This window comes from Euprymna scolopes, chromosome 41 (genome assembly GCF_053919585.1).
Source record: "Euprymna scolopes isolate OS-2025 chromosome 41, ASM5391958v1, whole genome shotgun sequence".
Classification (NCBI taxonomy): Eukaryota; Metazoa; Mollusca; class Cephalopoda; order Sepiida; family Sepiolidae; genus Euprymna; species Euprymna scolopes.
In genome coordinates, this window is record NC_136522.1 from 68,202,761 (window position 1) to 68,220,255 (window position 17,495).

General features: G+C 32.1%; 1 protein-coding gene across 3 annotated transcripts in view; it reads left to right on the top strand.

The window, feature by feature from the left end:
- LOC145266595 (glycerophosphodiester phosphodiesterase domain-containing protein 5-like) overlaps window positions 1-17,495 on the top strand; it is a 310,040-nt gene that overhangs the window by 244,602 nt on the left and 47,943 nt on the right. For all 3 annotated transcript variants that reach the window (XM_080122447.1, XM_080122448.1, XM_080122446.1), the window contains one exon: window positions 13,817-13,913. In XM_080122447.1, coding sequence (XP_079978573.1) covers window positions 13,817-13,913 — 97 coding nt within the window. The remainder of the gene's footprint in view (window positions 1-13,816; window positions 13,914-17,495) is intronic.

The following is a 17,495-nucleotide window of genomic DNA, read 5'->3' on the forward strand; positions in this document are numbered from 1 at the left end:
AACTATGGAGATGGGGATAATAGTCCATAAATAAATAAACAAATAAATAAATAAACAAATAAATAAATAAACAATTAAACAAATAAATGAACAAATAAACAAATGAATAAATAAATAAATAAACAAATAAATAAACAAATAAATAAACAAATAATTAAACAAATAAATAAATAAACAAATAAATAAACAAATAAACAATTAAACAAATAAATGAACAAATAAATAAATAAACAATTAAGCAAACAAATAAACAAACAATTAAACAAATAAATAAATAAACAAATAAATAAGCAAATAAACAAACAAACAAACAAATAAATAAACAAATAAATGAACAAACAAATAAACAATTAAATAAATAAACAAACAATTAAACAAATAAATAAATAAACAAATAAACAAACAAATAAATAAATAAGCAAATAAACAAACAAACAAACAAATAAACAAACAAACAAATAAATAAGCAAATAAACAATTAAATAAATAAAAAACAATTAAACAAATAAATAAACAAATAAACAAATATAACTCCTCTCAAAGCATTTCAATAATCAATGTATTAATAGGATAGCGTGTGTGCTATTCATTTATTTTGTGTGTCACGCTTACATCCGAGTGACTGTCGTTTAATTGTTATGTACTTCCATTTCTTGTAATAAATAATTTTACCAAGAATTCTTCATAAGTTTTGCTTTCGGTTTCGATTATAGCTGAAGGAACTCAAGTAATATACATATATACATATATTTTTTTCATAAGTTTTGGTTTTGGTTTCGATTCAAGCTATAATGCACCCAAGTCATACGGATAAATTTTTTCTTTTTAAAATCGCAACTTTATAATTTATAAAAATCAATAGAACATTAACTCTATAATAATAATAATAATAATAATAATATATATATATATATATATATATATATATATATATATATATATATATATATATGAAATCTGAAAGAATTAAAATATCATATTTAAGCGTACTTTATGACCGGCTATGCTGGGCTATACCGGACGTCCCTGCTAGCTTAGATAAATACTTTTGCAGTTTTAACAAAAGAGCTACAATAATATCAGGGCGTCTCCATTTACGCTGAACATCTACAGAATGCCAACATCTCAATATATAACATATGAATGAGTGCCATGTGGAATTTCCACAGGTCCCGCTAGTTAAATAATATTTATAAACAACTTCTTTTAGAGAAGGTCGTCAAATTTCATATAGTTTCTACAGCTTTTGGTTCTGAAAAATTGTGAAAATTTGACAGACAGACAGACAGACAATTCTTTTTGTTGTTTGTTTTTAAATAAAGATTATGCTGCCTTCCTACGCTTTTTTTTTTTTTTTTTTTTGTGTGTGTATGCAGTAAGCATGTTCATGTCAGGATTTTTTTTTTTTTTTTTTTTTTTTTTATATCTAAAAAGCAGTTAGTTGCAGAAATCGAGGGAGGTTTCTATCACCATGGCAACAGAAGCTTAGTTTATTCTTAAAGGAGAAAGAACAGATTATTAGCAATAAATATTTTAATATATAAATATATATGTGGCGAAAAGAAAAAAAAATTATTTTAAAACTAGCATTTCAGCTCGGCGTTGCTCGGGTGTTTGGAGGTGTATGTTAAGCAAAAAAAAAAAAAAAAAAAAGCGGTCAATTTTTTTTAACTTTAACCCCTATTATGACCGCTTAACACTTAGTTATTAAGTTAGATCCATGTCAAGAAACCTATATCTAAAATTTCAATTGTTTATAGCCAAAATTGGCGGAGGAGTTTGGTAGAGTTCTCAAAGGTCAAATCGTTGAACTTTGATCCCTTAACAGCCAAATTTCTCGCCGCCGAAAACGGATTGCAAACATTTTCCCAAATCTCAGTACCCTGTGTATCAAATTTCGAGTCTGTAGACTTAAAATTGACAGAGCTATTGCGTAGGGAAATGTACACACACACACACACACACACACACACACACACACACACACACACACACACACACACACACACGTTTACTTTTATAGATATATAGATTTCGCGTATGGAAAACTGTTTCACACATAAAATTAATGTAAAATGATACTCATTTCCGGCCCATTCTTGCTTAATCGCTCATAGATCGATAATTAAACAAAATACTCCCCCACTCGCTACACTTATTTATTGGGCAGCCATTTTTTAAATTCTAATTCAAAGAAACGACACTAAGTTTGTTTTGAACCCAAAACACACTTTAAAAGAAGTTTAAACACAAATAAATTTATTCAGGTATGTAGAAGAGTCTTGCCTTTGGTAACATTTATTTGTTGAGTATTTGTTTATTTTTTCCTTTTTATTTTATACTAGCGAGAGGTACCCGGCGCTGCCCGGGTGTTTGGAGGTGTGTGTGTGGAAACTCCGGGGGTGGAGGGGGTCAAAAAAAATGTTTTGGTTGGTAAGTATGAGGATCGAACCCGAACCCTTGAGGCAAAGTTGTAAATTAAAGTGTGAAAAAAAAAAACGTACGACGTTAACCATTGACCCACCGTGAGATGCTAACGGAAACACGTTTGAATTTATTTAATTACTTGGATTTGACAGGTGCCCGTTTTAATGACTTAATGAGGTCAAGTTTGACTGCCGGATAGTATTTCATTTACTTTTATGTTGAATATTTATCTTCCCGAAATCGAGCAAATTAAATAGACAGGCGAGCTTCGTTGTTAACTGTGAGATATTACGATTTATATGTGATATAAAAAGTTTTAAAAAGTTGTGAAGCGACTAACCGCTTCTCTGAAAAAAGCCTTTTGTAGACATACAGAAAAAGCGAACACACATACATACATTTTCGCTTTTATATTTATAGATAGAAGATATATATATACATATATATATATATATACATATATATATATATATATATATATATATATATATATATATATATATATAGTCCTGGTCAAAATCATAAGACCACTTAAGAAAGTAAGCGTTTACACATATTATCGAATTTTTAATCAAACAAATGGTTGAAACCATTGCCAAAAGGGAAAATATGATGGAAAAAAATGAAATCTGCTTGATTCGAAACCTTAACCCTGATCTAATAATTATTTGTGTTTAAACTTCTTTTAAAGTGTGCTTTTGGTTCAAAACAAACTTAGTGTCACCTCTTTGAGTTAGAATTTAAAAAATGGCTGCCCAATAATCCAGGCAGAAGCACCATTGATAACCGCTCAAAATTGAAAATTAAACAAATGATGGTAGAAACACATAAATAAATGTTAATAATTGATCGAAAATGCTATGCTTTTTTTTTTTTTTTTTTTTTACACAGGAATCACCACTTATCAAGGCCCGGAGGCCACTCGAGGATAAGGGTTAACAGGTATACATTAGTCAATGGGATAGTAATCAGTGGCGTATTAAACATAAGTAGTGGAAATTTTGTAAATTGGATTACTTAAGGGGACGGTTCATCAAGAACTTGTTTACATTGGACTTGAAGGCAATCAGATTGTAGTCAGCTGGAAAGCAGGCAATCGGAAGAGAGTTCCACAGGCGTGCAGTTCTAAGAAAGCAGCTTTGTCGTGGAATGTACATTTAGGTTTAGGCACAGATAACGAGTGTGGGAAATTCTTGATAGTGGTTTTGGCCAGACGAGTGTTTTTCATGAAAGTTTGGTGAGGAGAATAGTATTTTGTTTAATTATCGATTTTTGAGCGATTAAGGAAGAATGAGTCGGAAATGAGTTTCATTTTACATTAATTTTATGTGCGAAACAGTTTTCCTATGCAAAATTTTAAAATAATTGTTTTTTTGTTCTTTTTTCTTTTTTCACCACATAATCATTTAAAAATGTTGAATTCCATTTTGGGGAAGTTATTTAGCTAAAGAGATCAATATATTTGCTGCTGCTGCTATTATTATTATTATTATTATTATTATTATTATTAATAGTATTATTATTATTATTATTAGTAGTAGTAGTAGTAGTAGTAGTAGTAGTATCTAACCTGTTTTTCTTTTACAATCACACAAATCAATCTAATAATCGACCAAATGCGTATAATTGTGAGGAAAAAAATAAGAGCATTTTTTTCAAAGAGGGGGAGCTACAGAATAGTTAACAGAAATCCCTCCAAATGTTAAGAATGGCATTCTGAATAATACGTTATCATGTAGAAACACAGTCTTCACATGTGACAGGCTTTCTTAACTATACTCTCTCTACACTGTTTTTTTTTTTTTTTTTTTTTTTTTTGCATATCAATCGTCGGGTAAGTTTCTTGGGAGACGCTAGGATGCCAGTATGACAGTACACCAAATTTCAGTCCGCGATTTTGGTTCGGCAAAAAATATGCCAGTGCGCCAAATTTTATTCTGTCATAAAAGCAAATTTCTACAATAAAACATTATTTTTACATTTTTATCTAGCGATTAAACATAAACGTCCATATAACAAAAACAAAAAACATGTTTATTATATTAAAAAATACAACAAGTTGATGTTTTGCATCTAAAACAAAATAAACTTTTTTCATAAATCTCTGTGTGGCATACGGGGAAAATATTTTTTCTCATGAATAAAAATGAATGCAATTTATTTTTTTACAAGAATCTTTATACATTTATCTAGCAAATAAACATAAAATTATGTATGAAAAACCATGTTTATTATTTTTAAAAATCCAACTATCTTCTAATAACGTAAAAAAAACATGATTCTCCATTTTTAGGCGATTATATGTAAACAGCTTAAAAAATGTAGTGGTAAAACCCCAAACAATAAGTTTCCTTTGTAAATATAATGAAAAATGATCACCTTGTTGATCAGACAATTATTATTGTTGTTGTTGTTGTTGTTGTTGTTGTTTATTATTTTCATTATTATTTTTATTATGTTTATTATTATAATTATTACTATTTTTATTATCATTATTATTATTGTTTATTATTATTATTATTTTTTATTATTATTTATTATTATTATTATTATTATTATTATTATTATTTGCATCTCGTTTTTCGTTTTTTTACAGCAAAGCAAATCAATTTAATAACCCACCAAATTTTTATAATTAAAATAAAATTTAAACTTCATTCATAGAAAGAAGGTACATAATAGTTAACAAAGCCCACGCCCTCCCTATGTTAAAAATGGTATCCTAAATAGTAACATTATTGTTTAGAAATTGGTTTGTAAAAATGAGAGGTGGCTGTTAATATTTTGTTCTTACATCGTTTTTCATTTTGCCTACCAATCACGGCTATTTTCATGTGACATGTTGTACACTAACGACAAACAGATAAATCTGGCTTTGTTTTTTTGTTTTTTTTTAAATAAATTCAATTATAAGGAAAACATTAAAAAATATACACGGAAATTTCCCAGGGTTTAGGTAATAATTTGAAAATTTCCCAAACAACTAATCTCTAATTAAATATTTATAAATTTTAAAAGAATCGGAATTTAATTTTTGAAAAAACTGATATCCATTTAAATTCTTAGTTTCCTATGGATATGTTTTTTGTTTATTGTGAAAAAAAAATCTGTTTTCTTTTTTTAATAATAATTCCAGCCAAATTGCTAGAGCCTTACCTTCTTATGTTTTTGTCGCTGTTTGATTATGTTTCATGAAAGGGGTAGGTGAGCTAGATGATTTTTGTTTCATCAAAGAATGACTTCCTGTTTTCTTCCTCATCATATACACACTCAGTGTCTTTCTGTTATATTTCACGTTCTTAGTTGAAACTGATCAAGGCTTTACGTTGCGAGTGAAACCGTCGCATTTGCAAGTGATTTTTTTTTTCAATGTAGCGACTAGAAATAATAAAACGCTTATTTTTTGGTGATTGTGTTTTTTCTTCCAAAGTTAAAGTGAGTGAAAATTGTCTTTTCAACCTTTATTTGTTTTTAATAAAACCAACAAAGTCAAATTATTTAAACAATAAAAGTTTTAATAGAACAATATATATATATATATAATATATAAACGAAGACTGTTTAAAAACATCTGAAGAAATTCAAATGTTTATATCTTCAAGTTTTACATAAAATTCGGTGTATATTTAGAATTACACTTATTTAAAAAAAAAATACAGAAAAATGTTTATGATATACATACTTGTCACGGAATAAAGATGTCAAATTCCAAAAATCACGTGGCTTTAGGCAGTAACTTTTCTATTTAGTTTGACAACTAAATATTTTCGTTTACTAAGGCCAACTAAAGATAGATTCGTCTGTAGAGCCCTGTTGATTAGAGTTTTTTCCCCCGGAAAAGAAGTTGCTTTATGCCCTCTGCTTCCCTTCTCCGACGCACATAGGGCGGCCGTGTACCCCCATCTTGAATTCAGCTTTTTTGTCATTGGCTGCTTGCGTTCCTGGTGGTCCCATCTTAAGAATGAATTCGTTTCTATTTTTGTACTTTAAGTTTTGCGGTCGCAACTGCTGCATCAATAATTTTTGCCCATGAAAGTCGGGGAAAGATTTTCACGTCTATTGTATTTTTTTTTTTTTTTAATTCCTAAAACTTTTAGCATTCTTTGTGATTTGACTCGACGCCTGCTCTTTAAGTTAAATCTGCCATTCTTGTGACATTTTGGATGCGGCGCCAATTCTACCACCATTTCTCTGGTGTCTGTTTCGATAAATGTTGATTACAGAGAAAAAGAGAAAAGAGAGTTTATACTAGCACGGCAATCTTACCATAGACATAGACTGTAATGTTTTTCAATGTATATAGAGAAGTATTGTGTGTAGCAAGTGGCGTCTTTGATGAAACAATTAACAGAGAGACCCGACGTTGTCCGGGATTGAATGATGATCAATGAATGTTTCACACGTCCATATTGTCATTGAAATCAGTGAAATCGACTATCTTTCAATCAAATTGATTGATTGCTTTAGTTCGTAACCCATTACAAAGCACCGGAAGGAAGCTTCACATGCCTCTCGCAATGACTTAGTACAATACATTGTGGTCTACATTGCACTGTAGAGAACTACACTGTTAATTTTATAAAGTTTTATGGATTTTTATATATAATCGCTCGAATTTAAGTTTAAAATGCAAAAGTCAAGTATCAAGCTGCAATTATGCTCTAAACAGAAACATTCATTTCTGTCATATCAAAGAACCTACTGTTGATTTTATATGCCTAGCCTTACTGCTTGTGCGATGATAATAGCTTGAATTTAAGTTTAAAATGCAAAAGTCATGTATCATGGTGAAATTGTACTTTAAACAGAAACATTCATTTTGAATGCACCCCTGTCATATCAAAGAATCTACTGTTGCTTTTTATAGATCAGGCCTTCCAGCTTGTGTGGTAATAAAGCCCCTGAAATGCACCTGTGATGTTAGGCTGTATGAGGTGTTAACTTTAGACAGAATCGCCTATTCCTTGTCTTCCATCGGATTACTTCGATTATCAATACTTATCGAAGACATTCTGATACAAAACTTATCTAAGAACATTGCCAGGCATATAAAGTGCCTTTTGTGTGAAATTTCATAAAAATCGGTCCAGTCGTTTTTGAGTCTATAAGGACCAAACTCACATGCACATGTACACACACACATATTTACACATGCAGACATACACACACAGACACACACACGCGCACACACAGAGTTCCTTTTATATAATAGTCAAGATAGAGTGAAGTATGTAAATCTTTCCTGCTGAGGTGTTATCTACGTGTCTGCTTGCATTCATCAATTTGGATGTACATGTGTGTGTGTGGGGGGGGGGCTGTGTTCAAATATTAGTGGATCGTTCATCTCTAGAGTTCGTGATTATAAAAGAAATCTTCTATATATATCAAAGCGAAAATGCTTGTGTGTGTATGTGTGTTTGTATGTCTTGCAAAAACTTTCGACACGGGCCACGAATTTTCGCCAGATAGGTATCATTTTAAAGCTCCAACCTTTGCCCGACAAATATTGAAAAATTGGCCAAAAACATTTATTCCTTCACCCTAAACAAGGAGAGTGCAAAAAAAAATCGTTCCTTCATTTTCTCTGCTCCTGCTACTACGACAATGACGTCATGTTTGACTTAGAAAACGTTCACGTTAGTTTAAACCACCTGCAAGTGGTTTTAAAGGTTTAATTTTATCCGTTATTAAGTGTATGTCTCTTTGGCGTAGGGGTAACGTGGCAGGCATTTTTTTTCTGCCTTAGCCTCGATGCTTCCGGTTCGAGCCCGTCGTTCTACGTAAACTTTTTTTTCCTCTTTTACACCTTTTTTCCTTGTTTTTTTTCCTTTTTTTTTTTTTTTACGTTTGTTCGCTGTTTTGCTTTGTTTTGGTTTTTTCAATTTTTAACATCTTTTTTTATAATATTAAAACAGGGTCACCCTCTCCTACATACATATCCCCAAACACCCGGGCAATGCTAGGTACCCCCGCTAGTCTATAAATATAAAAGCAAAAATGTTTTTGTGTGTGTGTGTGTGCGTTGTCGTGTATGTCCAAGAAAGGCTTTTTTCCGAAAACCGATCGGTCGCTTCACAACTTCTTAAAACTTTTTATATCGCGCCTAAATGATAATATCTACGAGTTTACAACCGGGGTCACCTGTCTATTTAATTTGCCCGACTTTGAAAAGATAAATGTTCAACAATTTTCGATCGCCGCATGTGCATTAAGCTTTTATGTATAAAAAAAAAATAGAAGCGAACAGACTCGCGGTAAATAATAACACTTCCACCCACCCCCCGCACTCAAAGTTGACGTCATTAACTCGTCAAAAACGGGCACCTGCCAAGTCGCACTTTTTTTTTTTTTTTTTGTTTCACACTTTATTATTTTCCAACTGCGCATTAAGGCTTCGTTTTTTTTTTTTTTTTTTTAAACAACCAATGATTTTTGTTTCCATTTACACAAAAACAAAGGAAAAGAACGGGGGGGGGGAAACAAACACCCGGGCAACGCCGGGTACCCCCCCCTGCTAGTATAATAATAAATGTTCTTCCAACGATACTTTTAGTGGTTGACATATCTCATCTTTGTATATTTCGCCACAATATGTTTATTCCGTACGGCCACGCCTAGTCAAGAAAAAAATAAGGCTGAAGGAAATCGAGGATGGGTTCCTTGTTCAACATGGTGATGATGATGGTGATGATGATGGTGGTGGTGATGGTGATGATGGTGATGATGATGATATATCATGTTATTGTCATATTTATTTATTTATTTATTTTTATAACATTTTCACCCCAAACAAAGCACATTGCCACTTTGATGTAGGGGGCTACTATCAGGGACATAAGCTACAGGGGCACTATGTAGGGAGTTAGGCAGCAAGATGTCGGTTCACATTACACTTGAACTTCTGCATGTCAGTACCGTTGGGGAAGCAGGGTCCCGGAAGGGAGTTCCAAAGTCTAGCGGTTCTGGGGAAGAAACTACTGGAGTAGAAGGCTCTCTTACATCTAGATATTCAGGACATGACATAGATTTTGAGGTCATTTGTTGCCTTCGTCCACTGACGACACATTTATCTATGGCAGCATGTTGAAGAGCATTTGTGATCAATCTCTCGCTTACTATTTCTCTTGATCTTGGTGCAGTGGGAGGGAAAAAATGGCTTGTTACTTTTAATACATCTAGAACCAAGCTCCCCTCCTTTCATCACCAATGCTTGGATTCCTGTTTTTTTTTTTTTTTCACCGTGAATGATAAGCTCTTAGGAATGACTTTCATACCAGATCTGAAATAGCAGTCTTAAAGCAAATCTGTTGCTATGAATCACTGGAAAAATAAGTGAATCATTCCACCGCTCCAGAAAGCACCTGACTTCAGAAGTAATCCATAACTGCTAGATATGTCCGAAGATAGAATACCATTGACACATCTGATGATTCTCTATTGTAAAAAATAATTCTGTGTCGGCAGTAAAAATGTTTTTTTTTTTTTTTTTGTTAAATATTATGATATGAGGAGTCATTTCGACTTAAAAATGATTTTATTTTAAGTATTTTAAGTGGAGAAAATCACATTTTAAATGTGTCCAAAGTTCGTGAACCAACGCCAAGATGGCTGTCTGTTATGAAAATTGAATGTCATGAAAAGCCTTGACCAACAAAGAACAAAGCAAAAATAAAATGTTATCGTCGGAACGAAATGAGAAATTGATTCCAAAATTATTTTTATAAAAACACTAGCATTTCAGCCCAGCGTTGCCCGAGTGTTTAGAGGTGTATGTTGAGCAAAAAAAAAAAAAAAAAAAAATAAATAAATTAATAAAAGTTGTAATAGGAAGGCAGGATCGAACCCGTACCACGAAGGAGGAAAAGAACAGGGGAAAAAAAACTGACGTCTTTGCTGTTACGACCACCACCAAATCGGAAGTGATGCAGATTTAAATTAAGGCTAGACAATCGAAAGGAGAGAATGACTTTCAAAAATATCGGCGAAAAAAGCGCCCCCCTGTAGAAAAGGTGAAGATATTAATGTTTTTATCCAATTTTTCGATATTTGTCGTCTGAAAGGTCGAACTTCAAAACAATACTGATTTTGGTACAATCCGTCGCCTCTGTTGAAAGTTTTAGGCAGACATGCAAGCATACATACATACATTTATATATGGGCAGTTCAAATTTTTGATCCAAACCGATTAAAAAGCTTGTCCTATCTCTGAATACCCTTTATGTAAAATTTCAAATGTTTAGAGCAGAAATTGTCTGAGTAATTTGGTAGAAACCGCAGAGGTAAAATTTTTAACTTTGACCCCTATTATGACCCCTGAACATTTATTGTTTTGAATTCAAATCAAGTTATTAAGTTAGATTCATGTCCAAAGAACCTATATCTAAAATTTCAAGTGTTTATACTGAAAATTGGTGGAGGAGTTTGGTAGAGTTCTCAAAGGTCAAATCGTTGAAGTTTAACCCCTTAACAGCCAAATTTCTGGCCGAAAAGGACTACAGATTTTTCCAAATCTCAGTACCCTGTATATCAAATTTCGAGTCTGTAGACTTAAAATTGACAGAGCTATTGCACAGGGAAATGTACACACACACACACACACACACACACACACACACACGTTCACTTTTATAGATATACTAGCATTTCAGCCCGGCGTTGCCTGGGTGTTTGGAGATGTATGCTGAGCAAAAAAAAAACCCCCAAAAAGGTCCATTTTTTTAAACTTTGACCCCTATTATGACCCCTTAAAAGTTATTGCTTTGGGCTCAAATAAAGTTATTAAGTTAGATCCATGTCCAAGGAACCTATATCTAAAATTTCAAGTGTCTAGACCAAAAATTGTCGGAGGAGTTTGGTAGAGTTCTCAGTCAAATCGTTGAAGTTTGACCCCTTAACAGCCAAATTTCTGGCCAAAAACCGATCACATAGATTTTCCCAAATCTCAGTACCCTGTATATCAAATTTCGAATCTGTAGACTTGAAATTGACAGAGTTATTGCGTAGCGAAATGTACACACACACAGATACACAGGCAGACAGACACACAGACACGTTCACTTTATAGATAGATAGATAATCTAAAAAAAAAATTATTAAAAATTAAAATGGCAGCTATTTATTCTAAATAAATTATTTTTATTAACACAGTGTTTTAAATAAAATATTTTTCTGAAAAACTTCTTGGTACATAAAATATTTTTATAAAAACATTAAATCTAAAAAAAATTTTTGAAAATAAAATGACATTTCCTTTTTCTAAATAAATTATTTTTGAGAGCACATTGTTTTAAATAAAATATTTTTATGCTTGTTTCTCAAAGTGTGTCTTCAGTTTTCATTTTGGTTTCAAACTTTCAATTTTGCCTCGTTGCGTTTTTTTGTTTCATATTCCGGCGATTCGCTTTTTAGGTCATCAAGTGGACGTTTTTTAGACCAGCTGATTTACCGTTGGTTCACAAACTTTGGACAAATTTAAAATGTCATTTTCTCTACTTAAAACGCTTAAAATAAAATAATTTTAAAATAGAAATGAATCCTTATGTCATAATATTTAACAAAAAAACACTTTTACTGTCGGCACAGAATTATTTTTACGCTAGATAATCATCATGCTTATTTGAAGATTACCCTAAAATAATAATCTAAGAAAACAACATTAGGTTAGAAAATGGTTAAAAATGCTCTAATGAAGGAATTGCATTTGAAGGCTATAACAATGCAGTCTTATAGAAAAACACTGTTGGTTACAAGATAAGGTAAAAAGAAGGACAATATTGAAATCTTTCAATAACGTTTAATTATAAAATATTTATTTACCAATATAATGTGTCAGACGAAGATGGTATTGTGGTGTTAAGTTCTCTGAATTTTCTGAGGTATATCGCATCTTCAGAAGGAAGAAAATAAAAATATGTACAATCACTTTTTGCTGCTCAACTCCCTACACATTATCTCTGCAAATTTGTCCCAAATAGTTGCCGTTACATCGAAGTGAAACTGTGCCTTGTTGAGTGAAAAAAAAAAAAAAAAAGTAAATAAATAAAAACAGCAGAATTACATTGCAAGTAGAGCAGGTTTGCAGAGATCTTGAATTATTTTTTGAAATGTGGGTTAACAGTTATGTTTGTTATTTTTCTTCAAGTCTGTATTGTTGTAGCCTTCAAACACAACTCTTTGAAAATTACCCACAATGCTTCAAACAAACTACAATGTCCTCCTCTTAAATTCTCTATCATTGGTGTGCTATAAAAGTGGCATTTTCAGACTTCTCATAAAAACTATAGCACAGACTCTGATTTGGAATCAATTCCTTTGTCTCCATATTATTGTACAGTTTTTGAACCAGACAAAAACTGAGTTGCCTTTTTTTCCCCCTAATTTAGTCGTTTTTTTTTTTTCTGGTTGTAAATCTGTACCAATACCCAAAAGGAAAACAGAAAAAAAAAAAAAAAGAAATACGAAAAAAAATGTATAACTTATTAATACATTAGCCATTTTAATTCCCATATTTATTGCATAGGAAAAAATATTAGCTCAGCAGATAAAAAAATGCATAAATATTTTAAAATAATAAATTTGTATTTTTTAATAAATTTATATTTATATATATATATGAAAAAAAAAAATGTAACTATCAAAATTTTTCAAAAGAGTAGCAAAAAAAATGTTACTTTGATTATTTATAGTTATCGCTTTTGGCCATCTATTAAATTTATCCACAATTTAATGACATCACTGATTTTGTGTAAAAATTTACCGATTTTGCACAAAGAAATGAAAGGGCCTATTGATCAATTTATTTGATATTTGGTGTATGATATTTTCTTTCCGTTATGAGTATGTACATCATTCAGATTTGTCTTCATTTTTTGGTTTTTCATGGAGGGGGGGGGCTGTACAAGCATGTCAAAAAATCTGTGAAATTCGTTGTTCTAAAGATTATGTTCTTTATAATCTTTAGTTTTTTGGGTTTTCTTTAAAAGACAGAATTTATGCATTTAGAAAACGTAATTCATCAGAAAAAAAGACAATTTATATAAAAAAAAGCAATTTATTCAGAAAAACAGACAATTTATTCAGAAAAATAAGCAATTTATTTCTTAAAAAAAGACAATTTATTTAGAAAATAAAACACAATTTATTCAGAAAAACCCCAAAAAACAATTTTTCTCTACAAAACAACCAAACCAAACATCATGAATAAATATTTAAAGTATAAAACATTTTCCAAAACTACTGAATTTAACATTTGATGAAACTTAGAAGCACATAGTTCTTAGATTAAAAATTTTGTAAAATTGTTCTCATCAATGTCCAATAAACGGTTGATATGACATAAAACAAAACAACTAATCCATGGTATATAACAGGGTTTCCTTTCTTTTCTCAGGTATATATCGACCAAATTCCGAATAAAATGGATTCCTTGGTACACCGTCTTTTTATCTCTGACTGCGGTCGTCTTTGGCTACTTTTCCATTTTAATAGTAAGTTCTTTTTTTCTTTCTTTTTTTTTTTTTTTAATTTTCTTACTTGATTTTGATTTTTTTTCTTGGCCGTAAAAAAAAGAAATTCTGACATATATTTAACTTTAAAATTATTTTTTGCAATAATATTTTAGAAGAATAGAAAGTGAACCTTGTGTTTACTTTTTTCAACCTCATGATTCTTGCTTTCCTTGTTTTGTCCTTGTATTCCATGAGCGATGCACTCCTGACAAAGAGAGAAGAACTGCTGTTTTCTAGGTCAGAATATATTCCATCTGACACTTATTGTTCTTAAGTTTTTGACCTTGAAGTAGTATTTTTTTTTTTTTTTTTTCTTTGGTTTTGTTTTGTTTTTGTTTTTTGTTTTTTTGCTTCATATATGAAGTGGCTTTGTCTTGTCTGGAGTGCTTTCCACGAAAAAAAAAAAAAAAAAATTTCCAACAAAAACAAATTATCTGGAAATTGATGGGAACATTCTGCCGTTCCATAAATTACCTGACTCCGGATAAAATTCTCTATTAATGGTTGAATATGGTTAAATCTGTGTCCATTTTGCATTAAATACTGATCCATATTAATCCCTAACTCTGCATTGAACGGATACCATAATACTTAGTTCGCTGCACCTTATCATAACAAAGGTCCATACAAAATTTTAGTCAAATCGACCCAATAGCTTCTGAGAAAAATTGCCTGGACAGCTCCATCGGCATTCACCGGTATGGGCGCCTCAGACAGTAAGCGATAAACTTACTCCACTCAGGTGGCAAGGCCTGGAAGGGTTGACTTCCAAGGTACTACCCAGGCGGTGTACCTCAGGCTGGTTGTTGAAAATGGATTCTTAATTGGTACTTCTACCCGGTCTCTCAGCAACAGAAGTAGCAATAAGATGCATCCTCCGACATTAAAATAATGAGGGGGGTGGGGGTGAGGGAGAAGTATGATTATAAAAAAAAAAAAAATGGAAGGTTCTATTTATAAACAGGGTTGATAAGAACTGACCAATCGGATGGAACCACGCTCTGATATCAACCAATCAGAAACTGGAATCACTCCATAAAATATACTGTGTTTAGAATTTCGGTACATAACTTTCTATCTTCACAGCGGAAGGAACTTTGCTCTTCATCTGCAAGCTTTTATAATTCAAAGTTTCTCCAGATTGATGCTGCCATTTTGTTCGGAAACAACATTTTTTAAATTAAAATGACTGACAACTCGAAATGCTGCAAACATGCAAAATGGTTTGCAGTGGTTATTATCCAAAGATGCAAAGAACGCTGTGAATCTGGAGGGCACTTGTCACTCAGATTCCAACTTGTTACTACCAATGAGCAATCGTTGATAATAACTCGTGTGACAATAAAGGTTGGTGGGGGGTCGGAATTTTCGGAATCATAGTCTGAGGGTGACCTTACGTTTTTTGACTGTAGCTTTGGTGAGAATTAGCAAAAGACGAATAGAAAAGAAGAAGAAAAAAGAGCTTACAGGTTGAGAAAGAAAAAAAAAGAAAAAGACTGTAACCACAAAATTATAAGTTAACTACCCCCCCCCCCCGAAAAAAAAATGGTGGTGTCGGCATCGGTTGGTGCCACATCAAAGAGTCCAGACCTCCACTGGATGAGCGCAAAAAAGATTGAAACCTTGAAACGGCTTGTTGCCACCCAATTCCAGTAAAGGCTAATGGTCATTGCCAATGGCTGTTGCGATAATGCAAAGTCATTTGCAAAGGTTATCGGAAGAGGTGGAGAGTGCTGTAGACAGGTCAGTGCATCAATTGACAAAGAAAATTGCAACATTTTTTATGGTGTTATGTCAAGTTGAGTCTACTCTATATCATACGAAAAAGTTGGACAAGATTTGAGTATGGGAAAGTTGGGATACTTTGGCATTACATTGACTAGCATACTGGAAATCTGGAGAGACTTGTCACTCAGATTCAAGGGAACCTCACTGGTTGTTCCTATTTACTTGCCTGCCTGTCCACGAACGCAGAGTTAGACACAAGGTCGGTTTTTAATGTAGGGAGAATCCAGCTCCCAAAAAAGGGCACTCTGAATAGGGACAAAAATTAAAATTGTCTCAGTCATGAAGGACCTCTCATCCACTGACCGAGGACAGAAAAAGCGAAAACAGACGCTGCACTGTGATCCTGGCCCGAAGGCGGTATGATGACCTGTGTGAGAACTCCTGTTGAATACAAATAAAAATTCCTTACTCTTTCAAACTTCACATCCAGGTGAATCCTGGTGTGTTGCTTTTCCTCTGTTATTATTTTAGCTGGTTTTAAAAAAAAAATCGGTTTCTGAAATAGAATTCAAATATTCATTTGTTTTTCTCCTTGGAAATTCAAGAAAATCAAAGCAAAACAAAAAAAAAAAAAAATCTTTTTTTTTTTTTTTCTTCTGTTGATTTATATTTCAAACAAATAAACAAGCAAAAAAAAAAAAAGAAAAAAAAAACGTTGATTTGATTGTTGATGAATGACCTTGACAATCAAAGCAAGAAGTCTTCCCTGACCTTGTAGATTGTTTGAGAGGCATCAAATGTTTTATATTCATTTATTGATTCCCTACAACAAAAGATGATGCTGGTAAAACAGTCGTACAGGTGGTTTCAAATAATTTATTATTATCTTCCCTACCCTCACCCCCACCCCACCTTCCTCCTAAAAACTCTGAATACACCTAAATGTACCTATCCGGCCACTGCCTGGGATGCAGTGAATTTATTTCAATTTAAAAAAATTCTTTTTTTTTTTTATCCATTTTTTTTTTTACACTTAGCAGAAAAAAAAAAAAATTGTTGCTTGTGTAGATCGGTGATTTTTTTTTTTTTTTTTTTTTTTTTTTTTTTTTTTTTTGTTAACCAACGCATTTCAGGTGAGAACATTATTCCGTACTTGAGTGTCATGACGAAAATTAGTAGAAATTCAAAAAATCTACGAAAAATAATTAAAAGTAAAAAAGTAGAATTGATCAAATTATCGAGTTTTATTGGGTGTTTTAATGTGGAAGAGTTGTGCGACCAATTCAGTATGACAAACAAAGGACTTAAATTAAGGTCCCGCCATTTTTAAAGAAAAAATCTCGGAACATAATTGTGGATGGTTTTTTTTTTTTTTTTTTTTTTGTTAAAAATAGATCTAGCACACAATCTTCTGCTGGATCTAAGATGGATGTATCTGTTGATGCAGGGAACGTACACAATCCAAGACAATGGCAGAATCGTTAGAAAATGACCTCCAGACCGTAGGTGGAATAGGGCCGTAAATGGAAGGTAACATTTAATGCTAGTAAAAGTAAGCTGCTTTCCTTTAACAATTACAAGATGCGTCTCCAATCACCAATATCCACGGTAAATAACACCCTATCTGAGAATTTTTCTTTCAAACTTTTCAGGTTAACATTTGGACTTTTTTTTTTTTTTTTTTTTTTTTTTTTTTTACTTGCGTTCACCCCTAACAAGGCATATCACCACTTTGACGTAAGAGGCTACTATTTGGGACCATGCCTAGGAAAGATTAACAAGATGTTTGTTTACATTACATTTAAACTTCTGTGTATCAGTACAGCCAGGGAA